This window comes from Eriocheir sinensis, chromosome 41 (assembly GCF_024679095.1).
Source record: "Eriocheir sinensis breed Jianghai 21 chromosome 41, ASM2467909v1, whole genome shotgun sequence".
Lineage (NCBI taxonomy): Eukaryota > Metazoa > Arthropoda > Malacostraca > Decapoda > Varunidae > Eriocheir > Eriocheir sinensis.
Genome location: NC_066549.1, coordinates 4,819,122 through 4,839,492, shown reverse-complemented (window position 1 = coordinate 4,839,492; position 20,371 = coordinate 4,819,122). Strand labels below are relative to the sequence as shown.

Genomic DNA, 20,371 nt, shown 5'->3' with positions numbered 1-20,371 from the left:
CTCTATCATACTGTGCGGAATGAGTGGCTCACTTGTATATATACCCGGCTATCAATATGTCAGTCAGTCCAAACGGGCCAAGTGTAGTAAGCATAACATCAATACATTATCCCAGATATGTAAATGTTACGACAAAATCAAAAGGAAGTGTGTTTAGGAAGCTTAAGTTGCTTCAGAGGGCTTAATTTTCCATTTTCGCGCCCCACCCAAACCATACACACTGCTAAGTGGTGCAGTGGATACAATAGGTCACTTTTTTCCCCTTCGCTGACAAGGAGCATTTACTGTCCCTCCTTGAGCTAGGTAACTTTAAAATAATGCCTTTAACATTATATGTGAAATTCAAACAATATTAAACTTTCTTATTTTCAAATAGCTACAGTATTTTATCCCTCCTCGAAGAAAAACAGAAAGGTCAAAGGCTATAGATTATAAGACATCTGTTGGCATATGAAGAAGCTAATTAACACATATTCCACGCCACCTGTGTTGCGCAAATCCTGTTTTAATTGCGATGATTAGTTTAATTTCCGAGGCTGATGATCGATAATGTAATGTAACCTACCGTTGGGGTAGATGGTGGCTGAGTGGTTACCGTGCTGGGCCAGCATTCATCACGCCATGCACAACGTCGATTCGAATCCCCACGCTGCCACCTAGGATTTTTCAGTCACCGCCGAGTGGGCTAAGACTACCCTACCTACATGCTGTCCTAAAGACCACCCTTCAACCCGGACTCTAGAAGAAACCGTCCAGTGAATCTAGAATGAGTTCCGCCACTATAAAAAAATTGCCTGCACCATGACGGGCTTGGGCTGACCACCAGGTAGGCCCCTGAAGAAAGCCTACAGGCGCTATAGGCTAAGAGGTATAAAAAAAAGTCGACTGCTCTTGGTTAACAGGTCAGTCATCGATTAACTTTTCTATATTTTGGGAGGTGTGATTTAATCGATCAAGTAATTGAATTGCAAGAACCGAGTAAACCGATTGGTACTCACTCAAATCCAAGAAGCGAGTAAACCGAGTACTACTCGGACCGAAATATACATCCCTAACATTCAAAACAATAACACCACTTCTCTTTCCCTTCATCACCACCTTCCACTTATTAAAGCATGTATCACACTAGGCCTTTTTCCTCCAACCGCGTTGGCGGTAGGGGCAACCGGCAACTCCAACTTTTCCGGGTGTGCATCACACACGGCCAAGGTCGGTTGCCCGTATCCACAACGTAAACAAAGCAGTCGCCCTTTATCGACATGGCGCCGTCTGGTAATAAAGTAAGGGCTGTTGTGGATTGTGCTTGTGATTATGATCATGGCTTCAAAGACGGGAGGACAGGAGTGTTTTCTCAAACCTTGTCAGAGAACTGTGCTGTGAAGGCCGGGAGTCCTACATTTTTTATATTTTTTTATAGAATGGAGAAAAAAAGAAGATATTTTGAATTGTGATCCCTAAGCACGGAGTGTTCTCTTATCTTGTCAATTAAATAGTAAACAAAGCAGCTCTGCCAGTCCACTTTACGAGTCTCTTAGTATGCCATCTTCCACTGCTCCTCATTCCTCAGCCCTTGTCTGTTTGTTTACATATAGCCGAGCGGTTGCTCGTTCCCACAACCGTTGGTTCCATCCCTCCGGATGAAACCAACGGTTGGAGGAAAACGGCTAGTGTGACACCGCCTATTGAGCCGTCAACTCTCCTCCGTACAGGTACGGTAAAATCAAATAAATTTTCGTCTATATTTTATCTGTTTAGTATTGAATTCCCCCCCCTTTTTTTTGCTAGCTTTATTGATTTTCATTGGTTTTGTGTTATGAACTTCTGTACAAAGTACTGTTTTAAAAGTATAAATAAGCAGTCATCTGGGGTCCAGGAACGGATTAATCCATTTTACATTGGTTCCTCTGGGGAGTATAGTTTCGGTTTACGGGTGACGAACGGCCATCAGGAACGAATGAAGTTTGTGAACCGAGGTTCCACTGTATATGAGGCACTCCGCGCCAAACCGCAAAAAACATTATTTGCCAGAAAACACATATAAATATCGGAAAACTTGGGGAATGGTTTGCTCTTGAACTACTGCACCTAGAACAACATTTATTATACTGAAAAAAGCTGAGGAACTCAATTATCCATTGTTGTACATTGCGATCTTGTAATAATTTATTTAGGAACTACCAATCACAATCTCCACAGATTGTCTTTTTTCAATCTGGTGCAGTGATGAATACCACTGTAAAAGGCTATGCTGTAATGACCAAGATAATGCAATTAAGCTACTTGTGCAAGACATCTGTCTATTTTACATCTGTTACTCACTTACCCCATTCGTCGACGTTCTCGTCAGCGACTCCGTCTTCACTGTGACCACCGGTCTGGGTGCCGATGATATGCTGGTAGAATGCTTGTCTGTTTAGAGCAGGGGTTCCCAACCTTTTTGTTCCTCTGTAACCCTTGGGCATTTTTATAGGTTCCCGTGTACCCCTAAAAAATTAGGATAAAAAAACGATGAAATTGTAATATTTTGATATTAGTTTATAATGAAATCTGTATGTAGACTGATGATATAATTTAAATAAGTTTTGCTTACTAAAAAAAAAAAAAAAAAAAAAAAAAAAAACGTCATTGTGCAATTTGAATGCAGATTACAACACCATGTATTGTACAGTAGTAGTTATTCTCTCGGACCCAATGTACCCCCGAAAAGTGCAAATGTACCACTGGGGGTACATGTACCCCGTTGGGAACCCCTGGTTTAGAGGGATGAGGCCGAGGAGGGACTGGAGATCACGTACTTTCTCCGCGGTGAGGGAGATGGGGCGAGTGTACTTTCTGGGGAGGAGGATGGATGAAAGGTCGAATCGCTATCGGGACCAGGCACCCCTGCCCTTCTTAATAAGTCTGACCTCGCTGATGTTCTGCTCGTTATACTCATTGTCAGATTTCAATTTACGAAAAAAAAAAAAAAAAAAAGACACGAGCAAAACGTACCGATAATCCGTGGGAGACACTGAGGTAGGGGGAGCGGGAAGGCAGAGACAACGTCTAGCGCGCTGACTGGGCAGACGCTCTGACGTCACGTGGCAAGATAAGGCCGGGTTCCCACTATCCCGTTTTGACGGTCCCGTCGATCGTCAATGACGTCATCGACGGCGACAACAGTGGGAACCGGGCCCCGTCGGCCCGTCCAGAGATGAATCCAAGTTAACTTTTGGGTCGGGGTCGGCGGTGGTGGCCCATCCAGTGATGTTGAATATTTAACATCTGAAAAAAAAATTATCATTTATGTTGCGGCCTATTGCGCCGTTAGACTTTTTCACTGCTTGGGCCTGATGGTCGGCCCAGCCCGTTGTGGCGCAGGCGAATGTTTATAGTGGTGCCATCTTGTTTTGGCTCATACTGCCCCCCCCCACCCCCAGCTCGTCTTTGAGCCTCTCTTTGGAGAGGTAATCTAGAATCCGGGTTGATAAGTGGTCTTCAGGGCAGCGTGTGGGTAGTCTTAGGCCACTTGGTGGTGACTGAAAAATCCCAGCTGTATGCCGGCCAGGATTCGAACCCGCGTCCCTCCTGGATCTCCCGGACGCGGCGCCGGCACGCGGAAGTACTTAGATACAAAATAACATATACATACATTTTAATATAATAATAATATAAATAAATTTGCATTATGTACATCTATTTCGTTTGACAATAAATATCTTTTGTTGAAAACTGGAAGTGTGACAACAACGCACACCGCCCCACCACCCCAGGTGTATACAAACCAGCAAGTGTGGCGGGAAGATTGGTGGCAAATATGTGTATTCTTCTGATGCAGAGAACACCCGGGGATCATTTGCGAACTATTTCAGTTCCTCCCACACCAAAATTATATTGTGAACAGGGAGAGACTTCAATAGGCAGGCAGATGGTTGAGAATTCAATCAGTTGTTTTTAGTTGTTCATCAGCAGAGGAGACCTCAGAGCCTGCCTTGGATTGTATTTTACCACAGCTCCCTTGTAGAGTGCATGTATGTTGAGTTGTCTGCGAGTGTGGTTGTCCTGCCATTCCACATGTTATGTTCTGTCGCATATAATAATAATTTCAAAGCTTGAAATAATTATTGATGTGGCCAGAACCTTCGCCTCCTCCTGCCTGGCCTGCCTTCTGACCCAGTAGCAAGTATACAAAAGCAGCAATCAAAAAGTCGCTGTCGTCCATGCTTTGTTTGTCAACAAGCGGCGTGACGGATCCTATCTCCTCAGTACCGAGCTTTCACCATTTTTGTGACGTCATTTTGACGTCGTTAACGTCACGGGATCGTCAAAACGGGATAGTGGGAACCTGGCCTACTAACGGTTTCAGGGGCCGTGTTCCCCTGTTTTTCGCAAATAAAACTTTAACAAAGCGTCGGACAAGGATGTTATTTTGGCAGTGGATGTTTGAGACCCCGACCTAATGGGCAAAAATATGATTTGGTGTCACATGTGGATAATGAAACACCTATAAGAGTAAATTTAGGGTAAACTTGGCTAAAAGTTATAGGCACTGTGAACGAGGCTAGCCCCGCCAACGACAACGGTGTTGTTGGGTAGTTGGGTGGGGATGATTGTGTGAGGAAGGAAAGGTTGGGTATGGGGGAGGTTGGTGAACCAACAAGGGATGAAACCAGAAACTATACTGCTTGCTTACATACATGCAGCATGTACTACCAATAGTCACATTTTCCATGTAAAGGATAAGTAATTTCCTTCGAGTATAACTGTTTCTCCCCAACTGATAGTCCATATAAGGAACATCCATATATACAGTAGATTAAATATTACTACGGTGTGTGTGTATTTACCTAGTTGTAATTTTACAGGGCCTGGGCTTACGCTCTTGTGGTCCCGTCTCCGTATCTATAATTATCCAACTTTTCCTTGAAGCTCTGCACACTCTTCGCCGATACTATTTCTTCACTTAGTCTGTTCCAAACCTCTATATTTCTTTGTGGGAAGCTATATTTTTTTGTCTCTTGAGCATCTTCCCTTCCTCAACTTTTTACTATGTCCTCTAGTATTTCTGCTGGATGGTTCTTCTCTTAGTAGCAATTTCTCGTTATCTACTTCTTCCATTTTACTCAATAGCCTATATATTTGTATTAGGTCTCCTCTTTCTCTTCTTTGTTCTAGTGTTGGTAAGTCCATTTCCTTTAGTCTCTCTTCATATGTCAGTCCCTCCAGTTCTGGAACCATTTTTGTTGCCATCCTCTGTATTCTTTCTAGTTTTTTTTTTATGTATTTCTTCGTATGTGGAGACCACACTGTTTCCGCGTATTCTAGTTTAGGTCTGATCATAGTAGTAATTAGTTTTTTCATCATTTCTTTGTCCATGTAGTGGAATGCTATACCTATATTTCTCACCAGTTATATGTATCACCGAAGATCCGATTTATATGTCTTTCTGGTTGCATATAATCTTGCATTATTACTCCCAGGTCTCTCTCTTCATTTAATTTCTTTAATATTTCACCATCTCCTATTTTATATGTCCATTTTGGTCTTTCTACACTTTTTTTTTTACACTGTGTGTGTGTGTGTGTGTGTGTGGGTGGGTGGGTGAAGCAGTAAGCCATAATTGCAGGTTGGATGGATGATTACTCATACGTCAGAGCTAAACGTCACATCGACGTCACAAGATGAGCGGGGCGGGGCTAGCCTCGCTCATGGTGTCTATAACTTTTAGCTAAGTTTACCCTAAATTTACTCTTATAAGTTCTTCATTATCCACATGTGACACCAAATCATATTTTTGCAAATTAGGTCGGGGTCTCAAACATCCACTGCCAAAGTAACATCCTTGTCCGACGCTTTGTTAAAGTTTTATTTGCGAAAAACAGGGGAACACGGCCCCTGAAACCGTTAGTAGGTCTCCATTAGCTGGACCAGCGCGTGAGGGCATAGCACCCTTTTACTGCAGAGCCCTTGGTACGGAGATTCTGTACGTCGATAAAAGAAAAAGCTACTTTCGTTCAGAGATTTTTGAGCCTATAAAAGTCTCTGAATGGGAGATCTAAGGCGGGGTTCCCACCATTCCGTTTTCACGGATCCGTCGACCGTCAGTGACGTCATCAACGGTATGTCGGGCGCATATTCACGAGAAATAACACTGTTTTCCTGCCGCGCGCCGCTCTCCTCGCGGATTCGCTGGCGGGCTCTCAAGTCTCAACCTCCGCCTACCTCCTCTGCCTCGCTGTTTGTGTGTTCTCTCTCTTTGCGAACGAGGAACAATGGCACAAAACTCAAATGTAGACAAGTAAATTCAGACTGCACCAAATTTTTCTTCACCAACGTTGTTGTGCGAGAATGGAATAAGCTCCCACCATCAGTGGTCCAGTGTAACACGATTGACTCCTTTAAAAACAAGCTCGACCGTCACTTCCTTCAACTTAATATTAACTAGAGTAGAAAAGCAGTGTTTTGGAGCCATCTGATTAATGTAAAATCACTTAGGTTTAAGGACAGACCACCTAGTCTGGACCATGGGGTCTGTGTGGTCTGATTTTCTATGTAAATCTATGTAAATCTCTCTCTCTCTCTCTCTCTCTCTGTCATACACACACTCGTGTGTATTTAGTTGTATTTACCTAGTTGTGAAATACAGGAAAAGAGCCGTACTATGCTCGTGCTGTCCCGTCTCCATAACGCTTATTATCTAGTTTGGCTTTAAATTCATGAATCGTTTTTGCACACACAGTCTCCTTGTCAAGTCCGTTCCATGTTGTTATGCTTCTGTATGGAAAACTGTATTTCTTGATGTCTCTCCTACAGTCGCTCTTCTTCAATTTCTTACCATTGCCTCTTGTCACACTTCTGTCACGTACCACTAGGTCTTCCCTGTCCAATTTCTCCAATCCCTCTTGTATCCTGTACAATGCTATTAGGTCCCCTTTCTCTCTTCTGCTCTCCAGTGTTGTTAGTCCCAATTTCTCCAGTCTTTCTTCATAAGTATGTTCTCTCAGTTTCCGGTAACTGAGTCGCTGCTCTTTGTATTCTTTCCAACTTTCTATTTTCTTTCTTCAATCTAGGTGACTACACTAATGCTGCATATTCCAGTCTTGGTCGTATCATCGATGTTATTAGTTTCTTCACCATTTTTTCATCTAAATATATAAATGCTGCTTTTATGTTTCAAAGAAGATTGTATGTTTCCCCAGTTATCCGGTCTATGTTTTCCAAAGGATAACTTGTCTGTTATGATCACTCCCAGATCTTTTTCTTCAGTGTGTGTGTGTGTGTGTGTGTGTGGCGATTGGTACGTTATGCATCCAAGGGCCTCAATTGTATTTTTGTTTATCAGCAAATTTTGCCTCGTCAGTCTGAGTGGGTTTAGCTTATGTTCTAACCACCTTACCTCGTTAAGGAGCTATGATGTGAGTGACGATGGCTCCTCACACCTCTTGGCACGTATTATACCAGTTAGTAACCATACTAGAAGACTTACCTCTTAGTTGCTTCGGTTTTCATGGATATTTCCATTACAAAAAAGAAGTTATTTTGTGTTACATGAGTTATGGTTTTGATGGTTTTGGTTGTTTTGAGGTGTTGAAATGGATTTCAGTGGCTTCCATTAGTTATTTCTTAAAGTATGGGCTGCCTGTGAGGTGTTAATTATTCATGTAAAATTAATATGAGTAGTAGTATGTGTTCACCTAACTCCTAAAATGTGGGAGTCACCATACATAAAAGGATGAATAGAGGAGAAACTAACCTTGGTGAGCAATATATTCAGTTACCACATTAAGTGAAAAGTGATATAACAGTAAAGGTAAAGGTGGATGCTTACGCTGTGGCTGTGGTGCTCATCTCTGAACCACTGGCCCTTTGAGCTTATGGTAGGTAAGAACCAATTACCTTGGGAGGCAAGCCAATGTGAAATTTGGGATTGCTACAGTTTACCTTCCCCAGGTTTCCCCAGGTACCCAGTTATCAACAGCCCGAAAAGGAAGATGAACCGCTGCGTGAGCTATATGCCAACTGCCTGGGTCGGGATTTGAACTGGGCCTGTGGAGCCAGGCACTCTAACCACTTCACCACAGTGTGATCAAAAGTGATATAAGAAACGAAAAAATAATTAGAGATCAAAATAGCGAGGCAAATGAAGAATGATCCTTTGTGTTTCTTCCATACACAGTAATACCTCGGTTTACGAGTGTCTTACTTTATGAGTGTTTTGATTTATGAGCAAAAAATATATCACTAAAAATGCCTTTGTTTACGAGAGGTGACTTGGTGTATGAGCTCCTGTTTGTACAAGTAGAAGACACGAGCATGGGTTCCCTTTGTTTACCGCAAGATGAGAGCACTCACAGTGGAAAACAAAGGGAATGGGGTCCTGCATTGCACACTTGCAGGGGTAGCACCTGCTCATTCCTGTTCACCTACATTTGTGCTCTAGTGTGCGATCTTTTGTGTTTTCAGCACTACACTTACTTGCAGTTTTGGTTTACAAGTTTTTTGGTTTGCAAGCAAAATTCCGGAACGAATTAAGCTCATAAACTGAGGTATGACTGGATATAAGAAAAAGCAATGGATAATACTGGACAATTTAGGTTAGAGGATGATAGTCAACTTGGCAACAAAGACATTAACATAGCATTGTCTTCCTCAAGCTATATCTAGCATTAGTTAGACATCATCCTGATTGTACAGTTCAATTCTGGTCTCCTTACCATAGAATGGCTATCTGTATGAAGGAGGATGACAAAAATGATTCATGGGTTGAGAACCCTGCCATATAAAAGTATTTAAACATTTAAATTTGTATTCTCAGATAGGTAAAAGGTGTGAGGAGACTACTTATGCATCCTGACAGAACTCAATCTTTCATGTCCAAAATCTAATCCTCCACACCCCTATCAGTTCAAACATTTGGCTTTTATATGTATATATAATCCAAATATTCCAAAACTACCAGATATATGAAGGTGACATGGAGTAATAAATGGTTATGATGTTATTCCAAGGGTGAAATTTGAATGTGCCTTTGAATGGGAAGTTTGCTAGTCACAAAGTGGGCTGGTAACCATGAACTGTCCACACATATCGTCAGCCTTACTGATCTCTATGGATGAGCTGGACCTTAGTTGCAGCTTTTGGGTAATCTATACTAACAATGGTAAACATTTTTTTGTGAAATAAAAAAGCTCAATAACAGAAAACATGCATAAATGGAAATTCTTTTGAACTAAAGACTATATATTTATACACACTTAGTCCTCTTCTTATTGAAATATTAATGATAAAGCTATATTCATAAATTATATATATAAAAAAAAAAAAAAAAATCTACAATTACTGGGAACCTTGTTGAGCCAACAGGTGAGAAACTTGACTTTTCCATTCTTCCTCTGAGAGGTTCTGGGCCCAGGGTGGAATGGCTGACTCAGGCAAGGTAAATGATGCCATGACAGACTTGATCTGTTCTACCTTGCCACAGTCCAGCTCTAAGCGGTCAGGTGCAGGTGTATTTGAATTCCACACGCCAGCCCTCTCCCTAACCTCTGCTGCATCCCATTCCTGTGCAGACTATAAGATATACAAGGTAAGGCAGGGCACAGCACCATTTGCAAAACAATCATCTATGTTCTACAACATTTAGCTTAAAATATCAATATGGTGGCAATATGCAACACTAAATTCTAACTGAATATATAAATTAAATTAAACACAATATAAAAGATGCTTCCAGTAAAATGGTAGGTAGCTCTACAATAAACCAAAATCATATTTTTTACCTTAGGTAATCTAGGAACAGCTTCGCTGGCCATTCGATAATGAAAGTTTGAAGTGTTATGCATGCAATTATCAATGACTTATGGAAAAAGAAGGAGTGAGAGATTACAGCAAGATATAATCCATCAAAAGCAAGGGTACAGAATGAGAGAGACTACCAAAATATGGTGAATGATCCTTCAGAGTGAAACATAACACTAGTGGGGGATTTCAACAGTAAATAAATTTATTGGGAAGACTGGAGTACAGGGAAGAGAGGAGTCATAGGGTAACAGGCTATCAAACATCACAAAGGAAAATTTCATAACACAATGGATAAAAGACACTAAATTTAGAGGAGATGACACCCCTGCGAGACTGGATCTAGTACTGACTAAGGAAACAGATATGATTGGAGAAGCCTTATACATGTGTCCCTTGGGGAAAAGAAATCATGTTACGGTTGAATTCAAAGTATTAGAAAGAAGTTTAGAATTGAGATGAACCCAACAAATGAGATTAAATACAAGAAAGCTTCCTTGAATTTACTCCAGTCTGCTTCTTCTCGTTTAACATAACTTTCCCTTATGGGGTTGGATGGGCTATGAGTCTCTCCCACTCTTGATGACTGTATACTCTCTCCTCCCTGATGTTCATCCTTCTCAAGTCTCCCTCCACACACTGTCTCCAGGTCTTCTTCGGTCTTCTAGCTGGTCTCCTCCTTTCTACCTCTACTTTGGCAGCTCTTCCGAGTACATGGCCCTCCTTCCCCCTCTTGGTGTGCTCATACCATCTCAACCTTTGCCTCCACTGCACACTCAACACATCTTCCACACCACACTTTCTCATCACCACCTCATTTGAAACTCTGTCTTTCCATCTCACATGTCCATGCATCTCAGCATTCTGCAGTCACTGCTCCTTATTGTCCTCTCCAGCTCTTTAATTGTTGGCCATGTCTCTGCTCCACACAGCATCACCAGCCTCACACATGTACAGTAGATATTTACACTGTTCCTTAATGGTATTTTTATGTTGACCAGGGCCTGGATTCATCAACATTACCAACCAACCCTTTGATACCTCTCACATTTACCAGACTGCTACAAGAGTTCTGGTATCTTTCAATCTCTGTATTCATCAACACTTAGGTAGAAGGTTGATTGGTGGACCCAGTTTCATGTTTTGTTTTGAATGTTTTGAAGAAGGTGGGTTTCACATGGTGACAAAATTAATCTGAGAACCTACTGTTGTTACGTTGAGACATGACTAAACATTAATTCTTTCTTTTATCACATTCTTTCACCCCTTTTCCTATATCACTTTATCACCTTTTTACCTCATTTTGCCTTGCTCTTGAAGCTTTCATTCTACTCTATATGCAAGAGCTTGAAACAGTCAGGTATTTTTCCTTTATTCTCTGGAAGTGAAAATTCAAGCTACCTGTTCTTAAAGTTTCTGCTCTGTAATCTCTTACCTCTTTCACAGGGGTTGCGATACTGTCTCCTCCTCTGTCTTCTACCACTTCAGTGCCAGTGGCTGCAACTTCCCCATCTTCACTAACATGGATTCTGTTGGGGCCGTGTGTGGCTAAGGCAGACATGAGGCCAGAGAGTGAATTATAATCAATCTCATCTTCCTGGTCATCATCATCCTGTTGTAAGAGAAGAAAGCTTATAATTTGTGCAAGTTATTTTCATGACATTTTCTGGTCTACAATGCTTAGATATGACTGCTTTTACATTTTAAAATTATGGAGTGTGACTACCGGTAGACTTATTCTACTATATAATGAAAAATAAATATGTACATAATCAAAGTAATCATCATCAGTCTGTAGTATAGTTCTGCTGAAAGATTTAGGCCTTTCTTAACCCAGAGACTGGGTTTAGTTATATAACACATCAGCAGCCTTGGCCATGGCCTCTGGTGTAGTTATAAAACAAGCCATTTCCAGGTGGTATATTTCAGTAATTGTAGTGAAAATAGGCCATATGTGCTTCTGTTATTCTGAGGGTAAATTTCAGCAGTCAGTAACCTTCTCCTGTCAGTCAGTCATTCTATGCCAGCAGTTGAGATATATGAACGTAATGTTAAAATATTGAAGTCTACAGAGATAAAATACATCACATAAAATTTTAACATTTTTATTTCCAAGACTACTGAATGTAATTGAGCAAACTGCACTGCCCTGATATTGGGGATTTTTTTGATTATCAGAGTGAGTGAGTGAGCGTGGTAGGGTGAAGACGTACGGCGTGAGCTCCTTGGAACTGCTTAGTCGACAATGGCGGGCAGAACAAGGAGTCTGAAAGATTCCTGTTTTGTCTGTGAAGATTTTACAGGTGAGAAGTGGACTGCATGCTGTTTGTGTCCAAGCTGGTGTCATGTGTAGTGTGCTAATTTGACTGGAGTCAAGCAGGATAATGTACCTAAAATAAATTGGATTTGCACTCCATGTCTTCATAAAGCATCTCTTGCAACCAACATTGTTGAAAAACTGGATAAATTCAAGCCAGAATTATCCAAAGAAATATTGGTGCTAAAAGATGAGGTTGAATCTCGGATGTCCAGTGTCAAGGAGGAGTTGAGTGAGGTGGCAGGCGTGATTTGTGATGAGTAGGCAGAGATGGGTCACGCCAGTTTTGCTGACATAGCCAGATGCAAGAGGAAGAAGAATATCCTTGTTGTGAAGGCCTCTGATCAAGACAAAAAGGCTACGGAGCTGAAAAATGAAGTTTCCCAGGCATTACAAGGCATTCAGATTATTGATTCAAGATTCACGAATGGAGGTAACATTGTTATGAACTTTGATGATGAGAACACAAGGAATGAAGCAGCTCAGAAATTGGAAAATGTAGAGCAAGTTAGCACAAAAAATATGGGAAAACTAAGGCCAAAGATCATGATCTGCAATGTGCATAGGGAAACCAGGGATAAGATAATTGAGACACTGTTAAACAGAAATGAGTTCCTACACTCAATTTCTGGAGTTGAGGGGAAAATTGAAAAGATTTTTAGCAAGGCTGCTGCTGGTGGCACAATGCACTATATTTTGAAATGTGATCCAACTGTTAGAGAGTTGATTCATAAACATCATGACAAGATAAAACTAGAATGGGGAGTGTACATTGTAAGAGATCAATACCATGCAATCATATGTTACCATTGTCAAAGATACGGCTATCTTGAGGCCAACTGCACTACCAAGAACAATGGAGAAGCCCCAAAATGTAACAAGTGCTCTGGTAATCATAAATCCAAGGAGTGCTCCATAGCTGAGAGGAAATGCATAACTTGTGTGAGGTACAAGAAGCCTGAAATCAACCACTCAGCTAATGACCAGTGTTGTGTAGTTCTTCAAATTGAAATTGAGAGAATTTGTAACATAACCGATCATGGCGATTAATTGGTGTTTGAGACTTGAGAATAAATTGTGTGATAAATGTTCAGTGAGTTGTACATAATCATTGGACATTAAATTATGATAATATAAAGGAAATATTTGATAAATGGAAAATGAAACAATGGATATTTGTGATACTATAAAAAGGAAAGATATTGTGATTAGCACAAAATGAAATATGGCCAAGTGACTATAATGATGCCAAGTTTATTAAAAGGACATAAGTAGGTTATCCATGAAAGCAATTAAGACTCACTCACTCACTACGACGTTGTGAATAAGTGCATATCGAAAATTATTATTGAGGCTAACATCATTATTGCTGACGGCCCCTACGGGGCGCTGCGCTGACAGTAGAGCGGGGCCTGAAACCTCATCAACAGTAAACGGTAAATCGTATTTTTTTGCATCTGGAAATATTCAGAAACACACAATTAATACCCCCTTACCATCATTTCCATTACTCCATTACTCCAATACTATTATTCCAAACAGGTTCATTTAGATTTGACTAACCTGGGACTTTACTATGATTAATGTTGAAAATCTTCACTTGAGCTTAAGTGAGAACAGGGGAGGTGGGAATGTGAGGGTGCATTTGCTGTCTATTCCCAAATATTTCTGGATGCATAAGATAAAGCTGGTAAAGATAAAGTTGGGGACGTACATTATAGCTGCCTGTAGCCTCAGTGATCATCATCTTTCCGCTAGCATATCAACCACGTGGTAAATGAGAACCTATTACCCAGGACACAGGGCAGGTGGGTAGATGAGGTCTATTCCCTCAGGACATAACTGACGTGCAACATTAGGGGTTACCAAAGTTTTCCTTCTCCAGGCTCCCCCAGATTTTTTTTTTACAGTAAACACCTAAAAAAGGCTACTTATTGCTGATCGTGTAAAAGTAGATAGAAATGAGTGGCCAGAAGAGGTCAATTTCATATGGAGAGGTGTCTTAATACTTCCTCCTTGAAAGAGTCCAAGTCATAAGCACGATGAAATGCAGATGAAGGAAGGCTGTTCTAGAGTTTACCAGTGAAAGGGATCAAAAAATGAAAGTTTTGGCTAACTCTTGGAGACAGGAGACAGCTTAGTGTTGTTGAAGCCTAAGGAATAGATGTAAGAAAGATTGTGTGAAGTGGTCAGGATAAAGAAATAAAGTTTTTACCCTATTTTGATATAATAGGAAGGTCAGAGTTTCAGCATTCTGCTGTGTCCGGTCGTGAGCCCTGTGATTTCTGTGTGTGGGGCCTTCTGTTAAATGATGTTGAGTAATGCAGTTATTTATTACTCACTGGCCAAAAAGGAAAAACAAACAGTCGAACACCAACTGCTCAGACCAAGATTCAAACACAGGCCTGCAGATTCATAGTTAGGCTTGCTATAGTCCATCGACTCTAACTTGAGCCCTGTGGCTGGCGATCTGTCTCACTGTTAGTCTACGTTATCTATTTATGGAATATATATATATATATATATATATATATATATATATATATATATATATATATATATATATATATATATATATATATATATATATATATATATATATATATATATATATATATATATATATATATATATATATATATATATATATATATATATATATATATATATATATATATATATATATATATATATATATATAATACAGCTGCATGGTGTTATGAAGGGCTTGGGATTTGAGGGAAAGACAACGACTCTGTAAACCTTCCATTTCACTTGGCAACGTGGCTCATGCGATGGTGCCGCACCATTCACCCTTCCACCACCAAGGAAGACTCACGTAGGTCTGCACAGCCAAGCAAAAGATATTATATATAACATAAATAAGAGAGAGAGGGGGGAGGGGTAGCGAGCTCCTCTGAGGAGAGTGATGGGGTGATGTAGCGTTAGCGCGGCTCGGGGGAGCTGTGACTAAAGGCTCAAGTTAGATTTGATAGACTATAGCCACTATATCACAGGTGATGAGACAAAGTAATAGCATGCTATTAATCTGTAATATGGTAAGTTAATAGCTTAGCCACTCACTGCCTCTAAGTCCTGTGGGAGGGGATGGTACCCTGGAGGAGCATTCTCAGAATCGTTGAGGTCCAACTCTTCATCACTTGAGGAAGGAAGAAGAGGTCCAGGAGGCAGGGCTGAGGGGGAGGTTAGATCCTCATCTTCCTCTGTTCCGTTTGGACCCTGACGACCACCATGCATGGGCTCTGGCACAGGGGACATCCTCTGTATGGAGATGAGTTCACTGAGACTTGAATTGAAAGAAAACACATCTAAGATTGAGATTAATGATTTTTTTTACATACATAACCACTAAGTTGTTCACAGCATTACAACTGCACAATCCTGTCACCCTTGGCTTTCCTAATCAGTTGTGTCAAAAGAATTTTATGGTGCACTCAGTTTGAATCAGGGTTCCTTTCAGCATTCTTATTCTTGTTTGAATGTGCTTGGACATATTCTTGAAATTTGTGATAATTTCTACAACCAATCAGTGCACAGGATGTATGGAAAGTTTTGCTTCCTCTCCTCCAACTACACAACTCAGCTATGGGAAGTGCCTTATCTTAAGCGAATTTTATCTTTTTATTAATCAATACCATAACTAAACTGACAATTATGAAATCAAAGTAGTAAGATAAGTCTCAAATGAATGATGTCATGCAGGATATACTGCAGGCCAAAATAAGGGGAGAAGATAGAATTTCTAAATTGTTCACTATTATATCTTTATGCAGCATTTGCACTTCTTGAATACCAACAAATCCTGTAATGCAACACCACTGAGTGCTGGGGATCAAACCTGGGCCTTCTGAATAGAAATCAGGGCAGCAAACTAACTGAGCCATCGATGAGCTAAAACGTCACTGAACCAGAGGTGGCCTATACCTGACACCCCAGTTCCCACTGTGGACATGAATGTTAAGGCAATCCCGCTCACACTCATGGTAGCTGGAGATGCTTTTAATCAATCCCTATAACACTTAGGGTGTATAGATATATTAAAGAAACTGCAATAACACAGTGTAGGCCCGGGTTCAATCCCCAGCACTCAGAGGTGTTGCATTACAGGATTTTTTTTACAGGGATATTGTAGTTTCTCTAATGTTTATATACACCATATGCGCAATAGGGGCTGGGGGACTGGGGTGTCAGGTACAGGCCATAGAAGAGACCTTTTCACTCATTGGTGGCTCATTTGGTTTGACTTCTCCTCAGAAGGCTGGGTTTGATCCTTGGCACTCAGTGGTGTTGCATTATGGGATTTTTTTTCACTGTGTTATTGTAGTTCTTCTACTAATGCATGTATAGGGTTGCAAAGGGTGGGAAATTTTCTGGAAATTTTCAAGTACTGGGAATTTTTAGGAATTTTGGGGAATTTTCACATATGTATTAATGTGTAGTAATAAATAAACCAATTTTGGTTAATGTAACCATTAATTAAAAAAATTCAAGCAATAAAAAATTGCATTCCCATAGAATTAAAATACCTATATCCATGCTATTGTAGGCTTGCTTGGAGTTATACAATTCTGGATAGGGTTAACCTACATACTTATTTCCTAGGTAAGTTGTAGTTTTATAATTAGTGCATTACACGTTTTACTTACGTATCAGTATCCCCCTTCTCTCTCTCTCTCTCTCTCTCTCTCTCTCTCTCTCTCTCTCTCTCTCTCTCTCTCTCTCTCTCTCTCTCTCTCTCTTTGTGCTTTGTGTCACCTGTATTACCAAAGGGATAAGGGACAATTACTAACAGCCCCCTAAAATTGAAGTCTATAGAAACAACAATAACCTCAGTCTGAAAAATAAAAGCCAAAAGGTCCCATGAGGAAATTTGTATTTTTTTAAATTCTCAAAGTTCCCAAAAATTCCCATGGAAAGTTTCCCAGATCAAAATTCCCAGGAATTTTACAACCCTAGAAGCAGGGGAGGTGGTGGCTGAGTAGTCAGTGTGCAAGCGTGGTGAGCCCGAGGACCTACTGTGGACTCGGTTTGTTCCCACTGAAACAAGCTGATTTTTTAAGTCATCGCCTAGTGGCAAAAGGGGCAGCGTGTTTTACATGGCAGTGTTACTCGTGAACCAACAAAGTGATATTGCTGCCCTGCACATTTTGGAGAGTGGGTCTGGAGTGAGTGTTGGATAGGCTACAATCTGGTAAGGCTAAGATACTATTCCAGGTGATAGGTGACTCATTAGATGTATTTAGTTTACTGTCTAGGTTAATTTAGTTTGGATTAGGTCAAATTAGGTTATTTTATTTTTTGTTTTTAGATGATACTAGTACTACCCTTCATGTCTTGTGGAGCAGTATGCAAGCAAAGGTGTGAATGATATTTTTATCTTTTAATTAATATATAATTATAAACATCATTTGTGACAGAAGTGGTTATCAAATTCTTTTAAGACTCAGCAAATCATGTCACAAGAAATGTTTCAATGGTGTCTTTCATAAGCTCTATAACATAAGTTTACCAATTATCCTGGAAATATCTATAAAATCACCTATTAATAAATCTTGGATGAAACTTTTTCCTAATAAGTTTTGATGTGTTTTAAGGTAATCTGGTAACTATGTGTCAAAGACTACTGGTTTCTGAATTCTCCCCCCTCCCAAAAAGTAGTGATTTTAGAAAATATATATAATGTAAATTAGTAAGAAATGCACCATGACTCACAAAAAAACAAAATTATGTCATCACAATGCATAGTAACAGGAGTAAAATAAGCGATTAGACCCTCACACGGCCATGGGAAAGGCAAACCCAACTGCCACCGGCCACCACCAACTCCACGGCCGTCAATCACTCACAATTTCACAAGGCAAAGTTTAATATGCATTTATCTCATCCTAACCTTAACTCCCTCATCCGGCCCTCCTATCCAAGAACAAGAGCAAAACATATTCGGAAGAATAAAATAACTTGTAGCTGTCAAATGCAGTACATGATAGAGGAACTGTGATAGTGGCAGTAAATTCAAGTGGAGAGAGAAGAAAAAACTTTATAGCAAAAACAAACTAATGCCAAGGGAAATAAATGATATATATATATATTTTTTTTTACAGGACATGAAGCACCTCAAGGGCATAAAAAAGTGTAGAAAAAAGCCTGTTAAATGCTGCTCCTAAGAAAGGTAAAAGTAGAGTGGCCAAAAGAGCGGTCAATCTTGGGTGGAGAGGTGTCTTGATGCTCTTCTCTTCAAAGATCTTGATATATTTGATGAATATTACAATAAAATCCATCAGAAAAAAGTGACAACCACCACAGTGCAACAGATTCCTTGACAGATAATTATTGATCATGCAAGCTGAGATTAGGTGAGCATCTTTGGTAACTTATTTTATTTTTGGGTCACAGGGTTACCATTTCTAAGAAGGTTATGTTAGGAGAGATGGGTTGGTTAGCATCAGTGTTTCAGAAAATGACCGCCCAGGTAATCTATTCTTTCCACACTGTTTTGCCTTCCTCAGCAGTTTCCGTTCTCGGCAAATGCTTGGGTTATAAACTAGAAATATGCTGTTATACGATGTTGGAAGATACCGATACTGATACTCACTTTTCAGCTGATACCGATACTGATACTCAAATACTAACACTTGGCTGATATTTAGCCAATACCAATACATTCTTGTTTTGATTACATAAATAACTAAAATTATAAAAGTATGGAATTGTATATATTTTAAAATTAGAAATGAGAATTTTGGAAAGAGCTATAATGGGATGAAAAGTTGAGTAAAAAAAGTCTCAAATCACATAATAAATAAGCCAGAAAAGTACTGGAGTATCGGTCATATTTTTAACCTGCCAATACCGATAAAACAAATAAAGGTCGATACTAAAAAAAAAAAAAAAGAAAAAAAAAAAGAATAATTGACATGGAAGAAGATGGAAAGGACAAATAAGAGCAAATAAAAGGAGGAATAAGAGGAAAAAGAAGAAAGTAATTGACATAGAAGAAGATGGAAAGGACAAATAAGAGCAAATAATAGGAGGAATAAGAAGAAAAAGAAGAAAATAATCAACATAAAAACAAACAAAGAAGAGAAAGAATATGAAGGGGACAAAACAGGCCGATACTACCGATACTGATACTATGCACATATCTAGGACAAACCTCGGTTGAGATTCGTTTTAGGTCCATGCCAGTATCTCATTACCTACCTTATGAAACATCAGTATCTCTTCATATATCTTTTCGACAAACCTTCAACGGTCATGGAAACGCTTTGAAAATCCAATTCAAGGATTTTTTTTACTCTTGAAAATAGGGGATAACGTTTACGAAAGCGTGTCGCCTCCTCTGGTGGTGACCGCGGTGACACTGCAGCCGGTGTTGCGAGAAATACCTCCTCGCTGAAATAAGTCACATATACATGTGGAGGGGGGTCCAGGGGGGCGCAGCCCCCCGTTAGTAGGTTGTAAAGTTCGGTTGGAGTAGTTTAAATATGCTCCCCAACCCTAAACCCTCAGCGAGCTATTTTATGGCTGAGGCGGCTGCAGCGTCGCAGCGGCTGCTACCAGAGGAGGCGACGCGCTTTCGTAAACATTATCCCCTATTTTCAAGAGTAAAAAAAAGTCCTTGAATTGGATTTTCAATGCGTTTCCATGACTGTTGAAGGTTACTAGAAAAGATATATGAAGAGATAGTGATGTTTCATAAAGTAGATTATGAGATACTGGCACGGACCTAAAACGAATCTTTACCCAAACCTCTCCTGTACTGCAGCAGATGATGTCTTTCAACGCTTGACTTTCGTTTCCGAGTGACGAGCTTTGTTGAAGGTCAGAACCCCCACCTTCTTCTTTTGACCTTGTATCGCTTCGTGTCTCCTCCTCCTCCTGATTCCCTCTTCTGCTTATTCACACACTTTGCTTTCTAGTTGTATTACTCTGGTTATTCCTTCTTCCCCTTCCTTGCCACGCTTTTCCTCGCGCTGGTCCTCCCTCCACAGCGTTTGTTATTGTTTACATCCCGAGCCAAGACCAAGACCAAGTTATTGTTTACATTCTGGCGGACTAACGGGGCACGCAAACTTACCAGATTATCACATTGGTCAGTATTATAAGACACTTTCGCTTCTTACATCAACTATTTTTAAAGATCAAAGCGGGGATCAATCGGGCTCTAATGAGTGTTTTTTTTAGGTGCATGGTATACAGAAGAAGGGTCAAACTACCACTAAGGTCATAAAACTACTCCTAGAATTGCCCCAAACT

At 40.2% G+C, this 20,371-nt stretch overlaps 1 protein-coding gene across 11 annotated transcripts in view; it reads right to left on the bottom strand.

Annotated features, from left to right (window-relative positions):
- Positions 1-7,732: 7,732 nt before the first annotated feature.
- The window catches only part of LOC127009521 (male-enhanced antigen 1-like), a 64,766-nt gene continuing 52,127 nt past the window's right edge, over positions 7,733-20,371 (bottom strand). For 4 of the 11 annotated variants that reach the window (XM_050882647.1, XM_050882646.1, XM_050882655.1 and 1 more), the window contains exons 2-4: positions 15,179-15,376; positions 11,213-11,389; positions 7,733-9,549 (exon numbers count right to left, since the gene is read on the bottom strand). In XM_050882647.1, coding sequence (XP_050738604.1) covers positions 9,316-9,549; positions 11,213-11,389; positions 15,179-15,376 — 609 coding nt within the window. In that variant the 3' untranslated portion in view covers positions 7,733-9,315. Of the gene's footprint in view, positions 9,550-11,212; positions 11,390-15,178; positions 15,377-16,761; positions 16,871-19,841; positions 20,155-20,371 lie in introns of those variants that run through there. The other 7 variants (XM_050882656.1, XM_050882654.1, XM_050882651.1 and 4 more) reach the window with 7 other exon arrangements.